Source organism: Capra hircus, chromosome 4 (assembly GCF_001704415.2).
Source record: "Capra hircus breed San Clemente chromosome 4, ASM170441v1, whole genome shotgun sequence".
In the NCBI taxonomy this organism is placed as follows: domain Eukaryota; kingdom Metazoa; phylum Chordata; class Mammalia; order Artiodactyla; family Bovidae; genus Capra; species Capra hircus.
Window position 1 is genome coordinate 57,355,554 of NC_030811.1, and position 13,058 is coordinate 57,368,611.

The 13,058-nt window shown below is 40.8% G+C and overlaps 1 protein-coding gene across 2 annotated transcripts in view; it reads left to right on the plus strand.

Moving 5' to 3' along the window:
- BMPER (BMP binding endothelial regulator) overlaps positions 1-13,058 on the plus strand; it is a 256,680-nt gene that overhangs the window by 55,334 nt on the left and 188,288 nt on the right. For both annotated transcript variants that reach the window (XM_005679197.2, XM_013963327.2), the window contains exons 4-5: positions 6,800-6,882; positions 10,911-11,001. In XM_005679197.2, the coding sequence (XP_005679254.1) occupies positions 6,800-6,882; positions 10,911-11,001 (174 nt within the window). The remainder of the gene's footprint in view (positions 1-6,799; positions 6,883-10,910; positions 11,002-13,058) is intronic.

Genomic DNA, 13,058 nt, shown 5'->3' on the forward strand with positions numbered 1-13,058 from the left:
AGGATTCATTGTAGGTACAGCCTTGAAGAGTAATAAAAGGCTGTTTTAAATGAACTCCTGAGGACAAGATTTAAGCCCTAGAATGGCTAGTCAGGTTTTATGTTTATCCCTTTTGATTATACTTCCATATGTTCCTGGAGAGCAGTGTCCGAAAAATGGTTCATTAAATAAATTGTATTGGGCTGAAGTAATTTGGGGATTATTGACCAAGACCAGGGAGCGGGGGCTACCAGATCAGGTGACCTGGAAACAGCAAAGAATGGCAGACCGACCTGCTCCGCTTCCCTGTACCAGGTGGGCATGAACTGATTTCAAAGACCCCACAGTTGGTTTCTTTTAAATAAATACGGCAGTTTGCATCCTGCTCCCTACCTCCAAAAAAAAAAAAAAAAAGAAAAAAGAAAAAAAATAAACCAGTAACTTGGAGGACCAAAGTGGGTTTTGGAAAGAAAGGGGATCCTGAAAGTGAGGTGTGCCAGTATGGGAGAAGGGAGCTGAGGATGTGTTGATATGCTTCTTATTTCTAAGGGTGTGTAAGTACTGGGCTGCTCAAGGACTTTTCTCCACTGCATTCGGCTCTAGCTGACCTGAGCCATGGGAGAATGGGGACGGGGGTTGGTATTAGAAGAGACAGACTTTGGCATCTGAGTTGCTCCAGGAAAACTTTGTTGTTTCTGGAGGTGGAATAGTGACTTGAAGTGGACTACCTGCCAAAGGAGAAAACAGGACATCCAAGGAATGTCATCCTGTCTCCATTTCTTTTTCCTGGCGGTTTGCAGGAATAGTTTGTATATTGATGTTTACTATGTATTATTGGTGAAATGAGACATGATTAAGTACCTGCTAAATGCAGTGCTGTATCTTGAAATAGATGTTTGAAAGGCCAAGTCTTCCTGGAGAAGGAGCACTGGAACTTACCCTGAGCGGGGAAGTTTCTAGGAAGGCCTCTCAGAGGCTGTGACCTTGAGTTAAGTCTGGAAAGAGAAGTTAGCTACACAAGGAAGGAGAGCCTGGGTGACTTTTGTGTCCTTGTGAGGATAATGGAAATGGAGGGAAATGGAAGAGGTCTGGGTTTTTTAAGAAGGGGCCAGCATTTGCAAAATCACAGGGTAACATTATTTGGTGATTTCTGGGAGAAGTGTGGGGAGTTTCGGAGTAGCAGATAAGAGAACAAAGAAGTGAGTCAAGGCCAGATCTGAGAGTTGCATATGCTAAGTTTGAATTTTATAGTAAGAGTCAGTGATTTTCAATCCTGGCCACACGTTAGATTCCTCTTCTGCTTCCTACTTCCAGAGACTCTGATCCAGTTGGTCTAGAGAACAGAGATTGGAGATAAGTACCAGTGTGTACTTCAGCTAGGCTAAACCATCAGTCACTGATAAAGAGTTCAAGTGTGTGAATGAGATAATAAGACCTGGATTTGAAAGAGCACACACTGGTAGTTGTGTAGGAGGGTGCCTGGAAAAGGATCCCATCCCAGCCATAAGCAGTCAGTGAGCCTGTTGTAATAGTCCAGATGAGGAACACCCAGCAGCTTAAGTTGAGGCAAGAGTAGAGGGAATGGAAAGGCAATTGTATGAGAGCATCTGGAAAAGTGGGGTGATGGGGAGTGATGGAGGGATTGGGGGCAGGATGAGAAGGGGACGACAGAGGATGAGATGGCTGGATGGCATCACTGACTCGATGGACGTGAATCTGAGTGAACTCCGGGAGTTGGTGATGGACAGGGAAGCTTGGCGTGCTGCGATTCATGGGGTCGCAAAGAGTCGGACACGACTGAGCGACTGAACTGAACTGAACTGAACTGGGGAGTGATGGACAAAGGAAAATGTGGTCGACTTGCTACGGAGAAGTCTTCTAAGATAAGGGCTGAGTGTCCCCTTGGATTGGGCACATGTAGGCAGCTGCAGCTGAAAAGAGGGACGTTTCAGTGGGATGATGAAGGCAGGAGCCAGATAGCCTTGGTTGAAGAACTTGAACCTATTTAAAGAAGCATTCAAGTTCATTATGATCAGGTAACCCCAGAGACTTAGTTCCAGGAATGAGGGCAGAAGACTGGAAAGGTAGGTTGGGGCCATGTAGTGAGGCCTTTGGGTGCTGGGGTTAAGTTATTGGTAATGATAAGATCCGTAGGCTAATGTTAATGTGAAAAAAGAGAGGATTAAAATTAGAAGGATGAGACTGGGTGGAGCTATGATTCATTAGGTGGCCAGTGCTTTATTTGTTTATGGTCCTGATGATTTTTAACAGCTATTTTAATAACAGAATGATGAAAATGTGTGGCATTCTCTCTCCCTTGGGATAATGTGGCTTCCAAAAAAGGTCACAACTGATAAGAAAGATGAGTTTTATTACTTAATTGTGGATTCAATTTATTTATGTCCTTCAGCCTAACAGCATATTAAAAAGCAAGACATCGCTTTGCCAACAAAGGTCCATCTAGTCAAAGCTATGGTTTTTCCCGTAGTCATGTATGGATGTGTGTTGGACTATAAAGAAAGTTGAGCGCTGAAGAATTGATGCTTTTGAACTGTGGTATTGGAGAAGACTCTTGAGAATCCCTTGGACAGCAAGGAGATCCAACCAGTTCATCCTAAAGAAAATCAGTCCTGAATATTCATTGGAAGGACTGATGCTGAAGCTGAAACTCCAATACTTTGGCCACCTGATACGAAGAACTGACACATTTGAAAAGATCCTGATGCCGGGAAAGTTTGAAGGCAGGAGGAGAAGGGGATGACAGAGGATGAGATGGCTGGATGGAATCACTGACTCAATCGACATGAGTTTGAGTAGGCTCTGGGAGTTGGGGATGGACAGGGAGGCCTGGTGTGCTGCAGTCCATGGACACGACTGAGTGACTGAACTGAAGCTGAAACTGAACTGTTTCCGTTGCCATGCTGTTTTCCTAGTTGACTGGGCCAAGCTTCTCTATAGTAGTGTGTATGTGTTTAAAAAAATGCTCTGAAATTCTTCCTCACCCTGAAAATATTTAATATAAAAAAGCTGAAATAAATGCACAAGTACCATATAGCTTTTTTGTACTATTTTAGTTTTGGGAAGAAAAACCATTTTGGGCTTCGTGTGATGGTTTAGATCAGGGATTCTGAACGTTGGCATAGTTAACGTTGTGAGCTGGTTGGTTCTTTGTTGTGCATTGTGGAGTGTTTGCAGCATCTCTGACTCCTGTGAGGTAGAACCATTTAAGCCCCTTTATCCCCAGCCTGTGACATCTAAAAATATCTCCTAACATTATGAAAAGTCCTCTGGTTGGATATTGGAAGGGGAAGGCAAAATCATGCTAGATTGAGAGCTGCAGGTTTAAAAATAGTACAGTGACTTTATCAGAAAATAATCATTCTTCCTGCTACTGTATAGGTGGTTTTCATGATGCTCTTGGAATCTGGAAGGCTTTTTATCTCCAGAAGAAAACTAATGAATGTTTATAAATCTCCTTCTCGAACATTTATTTTAAAATATTTGAAGAGGAAAAGAGACTTTACTGGTTGCCTAACTATTTGTCTGTTGCCCAGCTTGTCCACTCTTTCATCAAGTTCCTGGATATTCTATCATTTAATTTAAAAGGACCGAGTTGATTTTTTTCCTGGGCCATTAAGTCCTCAATACAAAAGGGCTTATGAATTAGAAAGTGCCCAAATAATACTGTGAGTTTAGACCTGGATGTGAAAAGGTGGATTTCACGCAGGACCAGGTTTTAGTGTTAGTTTTACACCTAATGCCTTCTAATTTTGAGTAAACCACTTTAATCTTGTTTGTGCAGATTTTCTTTTATGTAAATGAAAGAGAGAAAGTTTATTATCTGCTATTTGACTTCTAGTTCTAAATGTCTAAGATTGAAATCTTTTGATTGTTTCTTTGGGCTGTTCCCCCATCCCATGACACATCCCTCAATGCAGAGCAACTCAAAATGTGCTCTGTAAGTCTCTATTGGTCCAGAGATGACCATGCTGATCTACAATGAGAAAAGTACAGAATTAGAGAGTAAGCCACTAGAAATGTTTCTCATGATTCTAAGTAATTTTATACCCATTACATATAATAATAATTACATTTTGCCATAGTCTTTTAAATTTAATTTTTATAGTAATCTATTTTTATTATATTTTATGAATGTATCGGCCCACACTGAATTAGAAAAACAAAAACAAAACAAACTTTTCCCTAGAAGTGGTTTGAGAAACACTGCCTTAATGTACAATGGACTTTTTTTTTTTTTTTGTCTTTCTTTCTACTCTGGCCGATAATAGATATTTAATATATTCCTCCTCTGGGATTTCAAGGGGCAAGATGTTGCCAGTCTTCCCTGCTAGCAGTATAAAGTTGGTGGCAAAAGAGATTTTATTGTAAAGAAGTTTGCCTTACAGAGAATAGGAAGTAATTCTGGAGTAAGTCTGAGGATCTTTTTGATTGTATGTATTTGTGACTCTTCACATAGCTCATGTTAGCGTTTTGCATTAAGATGGCATGTTTATCTCAGAACATGAACCCAAAGAACAGTGAAAATAGCCTTTTAAAAATTATCCGATTCCCAAGAATCCCTTACATCTGAAATCGACCTAGGATGCTTGGTCTACTGGAGTTGCCAAAACCAGCCAATGCTGTTGAGGGTAGGTGAAGAATGAAAAGATATAGCTTTTACTTTTGAAAGAGATTAATACTGATAGTTTTGAGTCTATTCAATCATTCTGACTCATCCAACATTTGGGAACATCTATTATATGGATTCAGGTGTTAAGCTGGTCATAATTTGATCTTGGTCTTTATATGTTAAACTGGTGTAGGAGCCAGACTTCATTTTGACTTATTTGAGGCAGGAAACATGGCTGGGTTCCCTGCACTGTGGACCACTCTGCCAATACCTTTTATTCCATACTGGGTGGAATAATCTAGAGACTTCTGCCCTACTCCTGGAAGTCATTTGCATATGGCCTGGCATTGTTCGGGAACAGTCTCTTGGCCTGCAGTTCCTGCCTGGAGTATATGGGCTTGCAGTGCACTTCCTCCTGCGAAGTAAAAAAGGCAATCTCTTTGCCTGCCCTATTAGAATCATAAAATCACTCTTTCTTTTAGTTTTTTTTTTTTTTTAATCCAGAGGATGAAAATGTATAACATATTTGGAAACTCTACTGGCAGACTTGGCAGGCGTTTCATATTTACTTGGACTTAACTTGAATTGGATTTGGTCCTCTGATTTCCCCACCTCCACCTCTCGGAACAAGTTATTTATTATCCGAGTGAGTCTGTGGTAGTGAATCAGACATGCACATGGCACGTCTATTGTTAAGTGTGTTTGTTCCGTAAGATTTATGCTAGCCCAAATGGTTTTATATTGGTTTTCATTGTTGAAAATTTACTGTATTCATTCTGGGTTTGGTGTTAAGTATTTGCAGTGTGCTAGGCGTCCCTGTGGTTGAACATTTTATCGCTGTAACACTTCATGCAAAGGAAATTAAAAAATATATAGTGAAAGCATTTCCCTAATATGTTTCCAATCAGCTGTGTACTTTGGTAATTTGATTTGTAGGAACTAGAGAGAAGAGTGTTACTGAGCCCTTTTCAATCATTCATAATTCTCTGGGAATTTGAATCATGGTTCTGAGTTTATGAAAATGTCTATTGAAGTTTTCTTAAGTCTTTATTATTCTGTTTGTATTGAGGTTTCTTTTTTCTTTTTTAATTACCACTGCAGTATCCAAAAGAATTCAGGGAAGGAGGTGAATCTTCTCTTTGTATCTTGGATAAGAAAAATCGTGAATTGAGGTGGAATGGGTTGACCGAAGCCAGTCACTTGAACAGAGGCAGACCCTTTTATATTTGCATTATCCCATCTGTGTGTTCCTACTGCTGTACTTTTTGGGCTAAGCAGTAGGGCTGTGCTTGGTGAATCCCATTTGCCTGGTGTACTCCTGATAATCCAATGGGCACATACTAGAGACATAGCTGGGTTCATCTTCCCTTGAAACCTAACTCACAAGGTAGAAGGCGTTATTTGGACAAACTAAATTAAGATCTAGGTTGTGATCCTTGCACCATTATTTATTTGGCTCTTTCTACAGAGGCTTAAACTTGTTTCCTTTTTTGAGACTCTCTGGCCTTTGACTTCTGTTTTTGCAAGTGAATGAGCATGACTTCTGTTTTGGCTAGTGAATTGGCGTGGGATAATCTATACATCATCTAGTTTCAGATTTCCTTAATCTAGTTCACCACTTAAAAGTAAAATCAAAGTGAAAAATGAAATCATAGCTCTTAAAGCTGGAGGCAAGTCTTGGAAGGTTTCATCTGTTGAAGACAGTAGCTTGTCAGGAGTCAGATGGGTATAGGATTTTGCGACCATTTTTTATATTTTAATTTTCTTGCTTTTGCTTCTTGCCATGTTTTACATTTCCCTCTTGACCTTCAGGAATCTTAAGTTCATTTAGTCTTGTGTAAAATCTCCTTTCACGGTGATGTTTTGAGTCCTGGTCCTCTTCATATTTACTAGGTATAAATAAAGTCACGAGGTTATGTATTTTGGCTTAAAGAGTTCATCAATCCATGGTTTTCCATTTGAAAATATAATCTGTGAGGTTAATCTTTTTGGTAGTCAAAGAATTAATGTAAGTAAAAGCCAAGTGGATACTTAGAAGGCTTAGTTGTGTTTAGAGGAAAATCGCCAAGGAGCATGGTGTTTCCTACGATCACTAGTTCTGGCTTAGAAGACATAACTTCTTTTGCTTCAAAGATAAATGAAACTCACATTCATTCTTGGCCTTTCTTCCTGCCTCTGTGTTTCTTCTAGGTTGTACCTATGATGGAAGTACCTATAACAGCTCCTTCAAATGGCAGAATCCTGCTGAACCCTGTGTCCTGCGCCAGTGCCAGGTAAAGTCCATTTATTTTACTTTCCAGTGACAAGAAATCCATAAAGTCCTTTTCAGAAACCCTTTCCAGAACACAGAACAAACACAGAATAAAACTCCAAAGAAACAAGCAAAAAATGAGAAACGAATGAAAAACCAACTCTATCCTTGTCTATATTTATTGTGACATTCACCATAACAAGACAGGTACAGGATAGTTATTGCATGGGTCTTAGTTCCAGAAGCACACAGCAGAATTGTTCACCGTTGCTAAATTGTGCCTGGAAAAGCTCCGAGAAGATGCATATGTCCTTGGGGAAAATTCATGTCTTCCTGTTGAGTCAGCTTTGCAAAACACAAATTCTTGCTAGCAGAAAGAGGTATTGTTAGAGGATATATGTTTTCCTTTTTCTTTTTTTATTTAGAAACATTTTGAACTGAAGCCAGTCTGTAAACTGTATTAACCAAAGCAATTAGGACATTGTGATCTCCATGATTTCGACCCAACCGATTTAAGAACCGCCAGTTCAGCTCCTAAGGAGCCCACTGTGCCTGGTGCTCGCTGAACTCTGAAAAGTGCACTGTTTCCACGTGACTCTAATCATTACACGTCTTAAACACAGGCAAGATAAACTAAAGGGGAAATGAAGAATCAAAATTTTCTAACTTATTTTCTTTAAAAGAAATACTCTGTTAAAAAAAATGCTCATCTAATTTTGACATAATTTAAAATTTTTTCTCTGTAGAGAAGATGCTATTTAATCATTTTACTCCAGGTTTATTTCACTGTCCAGGGTATTCTGTTGCATTTAAAGGAGAAAGCAGTTAGTATAATAATGCATATTTCTCTCTGATCTTATCTCAAATATATTGACATTTAGCTTATTGAAATCTGAATCTTATGGAATCATGTTCTTATTATAAGCCCACAGCAGGCATGTTCACTCATAAGATCTTCAGTTACTTATTCAGTTAAATATTCAATTAATTTATGTAGTAATCTAAATTATTTATGAAAATAAGCAGTAGGTAGAACAGATATGAACAATAGATTAATTGATTCAGTGAGTATTTGTTGAATTTTTTCTCTGGGTTATACATTCAGTCAGCTTCATGGAACCAAATGATGATGACAATGACTTTTAACAACATCAAAGCCCACACTCATTCTAAAATTTGCCCCACCCCATCACCACCCTGCTTCTTGACTGATGCAATTTCCAATTTTTGACAGGGATACTCTGAAAGTAGCAGCCGCTTGCCTTTTGGATTGGACTATAATATTTGTATACAATAGTCAGAGGTCTTGAAGATCCTCAAGTTGCATGAACCAGTGGTGAATTTTGCTGCCTTTGTTTGAATTAGATGAAAACCAGTATTATCTGGGAGGGAATATTCTGTTGAATGAATAACATATCAAGCCATCATCATTTGTGAACACTGAAAATCCTATTGCGTATCAGCTTTGGTCACTAGTCACTCACCAGGGCCCAGAGATAATATATAGGAATATCAAATTATTGTTGAAAGAAATCTTAAAGACCAACAGACCCAGGAGTCAGGAAGTGCTGAACTTTAGGATGAAGCACAGAGAGGAGATGTTCACCACCAAGGATGAACTTTGCCTTTTAATTTTTCTCCTTTTATAATACTTTGCCTAAGACCTGTTGCTGCTGCTTAGTCACTTCAGTCGTGTCTAACTCTGAGACCCTAAGGACTGCAGCCTGCCAGGCTTCTCTGTCCATGAGATTCTCTGGCAAGAGTACTAGAATGCATTGCCATGCCCTCCTCCAGGGGATCTTCCCGACCCAGGGATTGAACCCTGTTCTTCTACATTGTAGGCAGATTCTTTACTGCTGAGCCACCAGGGAAAATATCATTTTACTCAATCACCATAAAGGCAAACCTCTGTTAAATTAGTTACAAAAAGCTTCTCCTTCTCTTAGTTAGTACCTTCCCACTCCTGCTTACTTTCTTCCTTCTTTAGGGAAGGTGACCTCATCTATGAATGCAGGAAATGACTGTTTACTGGTACCATCAGGGAAGTCTTCATGTAAGATGCTCCTCTGCCGAAGGACACAATTGCAACCTCTCTCTCCAAGATCTTTCTTCTCAGGACACAGAATTAGTAGCAGAAGAGAGAGTGCAGTGTAGTGAGTAAAATATGGCTGTTGCCATTCACATAACTTATTACTTAGCCTCTCCAGACTTCACGTTCATGCCCATAAAATGAGGATAGTACTTCCTCATAGAGTGGTTGTGAGAATGAGCAACACTGTCATTTAAAACACTTCTGGTAGAGCCTGCGTATACTGAGTACAACTTGGTACCAGACCAGTAACAGCTAGTCTAATGATCCGGTTTATTTCCACTTGAGTTGAATTCTAGCTTATTTCTTATGTCTTCTTACTGAAGGAGTTTGATGGTGGAAAATTTACCTTTATTTTCCACTTTTAGTGTCTAACTGGAAGAGGAAAATCTGAAGATCAGAGACAGGAAATTCATGCTGGGGAGTAACCTGAATCCTGCATCTGCATTGCAGATACTAAAGGGAATTTGATCCTGGACTTTTTGCATTGCTTCAGTTATATAACTAAAGGCCAGTTCCTTTTTTGATGTTGCATATTGCTGGAATTTTGACATTTTTTCCTTCCCAGATGTGATATAGACCACAATAAATTTCTTGGTAGTGGAACCCTCAGGTCTGACAGATGTGAAGACATTTAGGATGTAACTTTCTTTGTTGGATTGAGATGATATAGTAGCAGGCTTGATGAAGAAAATTGTCTAGTTGTCAGATTGTTACATAGTGTTTTACCTTTTGTTACCACTCCCCTTGAAAGAAAATTAATAAACACACAAAACCATTTTGTAAAGGGGGTAGAGAATATAGAGAAAAACTTTCAAAGGCCAACTCTGAAAATTGAATTTAAAAAAATGTTTCAATCAACATTAAAGTACTAGAGTCAAAAGATCAGTTGCAAATGAGCCCCTTGATTTTGTTATTAAGACTGAAAGTCTCTATTTTAACATAATATAGTTTCCATTGGTCATGTATGGATGTGAGAGTTGGACTATGGGCTGAGGGCTGAAGAATTGATGCTTTTGAAGTGTGGTGTTGGAGAAGACTCTTGAGAGTCCCTTGGACTGCAAGGAGATCCAACTAGTCCATTCTGAAGGAGATCAACCCTGGGATTTCTTTGGAAGGAATGATGCTGAAGCTGAAGCTCCAGTACTTTGGCCACCTCATGCGAAGAGTTGACTCATTGGAAAAGACCCTGATGCTGGGAGGGGTTGGGGGCAGGAAGAGAAGGGGACGACAGAGGATGAGATGGCTGGATGGCATCACGGACTCGATGGACGTGAGTCTGAGTGAACTCCGGGAGTTGGTGATGGACAGGGAGGCCCGGCATGCTGCGATTCATGGGGTCGCAAAGAGTCGGATATGACTGAGCAACTGAACTGAACTGAACTGAGTATGATCTTTAAAATAGTTTTATCTGATCTCTTCATTTGCTGAGTGAGAGCCAGGCTCTCTGGGAAGCCCAGAGAAATGTCTACGATTGCAGAGCTGGTGTCTAGTTATTCCTGGAAGGGTGGTGAGGATTTGGGTCTCCAGATGCCAGTCTGGGATAGTATGTTTGCCCTCTGTGGCTTATAATTAATGGCTTAAAGTGTAACAACAATTATAGATCATATAATACATGTTGAAAACCTAAAACAGTTGTGAATGAATAGCTAGACTCTGTCAGCTACTGACAGACAGCAAGGAAATCTTAAATATTAGATTTAGAAAAAAGAAAGGAAGAAATCAGAGTCAAAGAGAAAGAGCCAGAACAGGGAAGAGAACAGGTTTGCGCTTGTTTGCAATGGACAAACTGGAGCCATCAGACCTCGTTTGTGCCACGGACCTAAGGACCTGACGCCTATCCCCCCTTTGCACTTTTCGTGTTTTGATTCTTCTCCTACTACTTTGGCTACTTTCCAGAAGTGAGTAAATCTCCGTGGGAATACTGGGGCTGACGTTGATTGTGGCATTCTGTTTTTCAGGAAGGCGTTGTCACAGAGTCTGAGGTGCGATGTGTCGTTCATTGTAAAAACCCCTCCAAGCATCTGGGAACATGCTGCCCCACGTGTCCAGGTAACCTCTCAGGAAGGGGAAGGCAGTGTGGCTTTCTGGTACATTACAGCACTGTTGAAATCCTTCGGGGTTCTCTCAAGCATGCATGATTTTCCCACTCCTGACTGGAAGTTTTCTCCCTTTACGTCTGTGTACCTAATGGGTGAGGAGAGCAAACTTCTTTGCATAGAAATGTCCGGTTGGACTCTGGCGGGCCCGGGATGACTGCAATGTGCTGTAGGTCTTGGCAAGGATGCTCCAGGCTCCGGAGGCCTGCTTTCCACTCCACAGGGCCACAGGTAACGCTTATTTTGGAAGGCAAGGTTGTGGCTTTCCCTTGCTTCCAGAAATGTCTTTTTACTGCTTCATATTGCAATACCTTGGCTGGGGCTCGCCGGCTCGCCTTGGTGATGAGGCGACCAGATGTTTTCTGAACACAGAGAGCTGGGTCCCTAAGTGGATTTAGCTTAAGGCTTTGCTGGTCTCAGTTTTCTGTGTGGTGCAGCGACTGGGAACCACTGTCTTTTTAGAGGGCCCCAGGGCCTAGCTGACAGCAAAGCGATCTTTCCTTTTCAGTGGCTGGAGTGTTTCCTCTTACTTCTCTGAACAGGATTACAAAGGCCTCCTGCCTCTTTTCTTGCCCTTAGGTACGAGCCCGGGGATTTTGAGGTGAGAGATTTTTTTCTGATCCCTTAAGCCCCTGGCCCATACTCTTCAACAGATGTTCTACATTTTGGGTTTTACTCTGAGTGCTTTTCCTCACTGGAGGCGATATTCACAACTACTTCTCTTTGCTTTTGAAGTTAATCTCCAAAGGGCCTTCTGTTCTGTGAGCCTTCCCAGGAAATGGCAAAGGCACCGTCGTCGGATGCTCTGTGAAGATGAGCCCCTGGTCCCTTCTCCTCCTGCCGTTTTCCTCCACACAGTCTGCCATGCTCCCAGACCTGAGTCCCTTCTAGGGTCCAACCTTCCCTCATCTTTGAATGACAGTGAGGACAGTCTCTCTCCACTGCTCCTAACCTTCCTGGGTTCCCTGGACAGTCTTTATTGAGCCAAGCTTCCTTTTCACGCTGCAATTTCTGTTAAACTTGTATTATTCGATAAACTTAAGTGAAGGCCTGAAACCAGTTGAAAGTAAAATAATTCTTTCCATAACTCAGTTATTTTGTATCTATCAAACAGAGTTTGCTTGAGTACCCTTCCCCTCTGAATGCACTGAATGCTTTGCATCATGTAACCATATTCTAAAATGCCTAAAGGATCTTTATTAAGTTAGCTCAGTCATTCTTTAGGCTGCACATGAAAATCACCTGGGAAGTTTTAAAAAATAAATCTTGATGCCCAGGCTGCATCCCAGACCAATTCCATCAGAATCTTGGAGGGTGGAACTCAGGCCTCCTGGATAATTTCTGTGCACAGCCAAGCTTGAGATTGAGAACAGAGCAAATTTTATATGCCATAGAAATTTAAAAGATATCAAAGCTGTTAAATATGAATTCAGCTGGGTTGAGTAGACTGTCGCTTTATTGGTGCAGAATCAACTCGGCATATATAACATTCCTTTTCACTTAGGAGATAGTCATATTTTTAGACTGCCTTTGAAAGTATGTGTATAGAAACAACAGAGTGAATTTATTTCAGCAGCTGAAGTTATCATATTTGAGCAATTGCTTCTCTCATTTTGTTTTTTAGTTGAGTTCCCAGGAAGGAAAGGCTGAGCTCTGTAATTGCACATATTGTAATGTTAAGCCTTCACCACCATTTCAGTAAGGGATGAAGCAGTGTTTTTCGTTCACACAGGCAGAAATTTGACTCAATGAGGATAAGTCCAAAGGTGGGGGTGGGGTCCCTGGCCTCTTTTCTTCTCTGGCCTCTATACTGTACTACCTGCCCCTACCCCACACTGTGATCATTGTTCAGCTTGGGTCTAGATGCCCTGGGAAGCAGTATTTAAAAGTTAGCTTGCCAGTCAGCCCTGATGGGAGGGAGTTTAGAGGGGAATGGATCTGTGTGTATATATGGCTGAGTTGCTTCTCTAGGCACCTGAAACTATTACAGCATTATTAATCGGCTATACC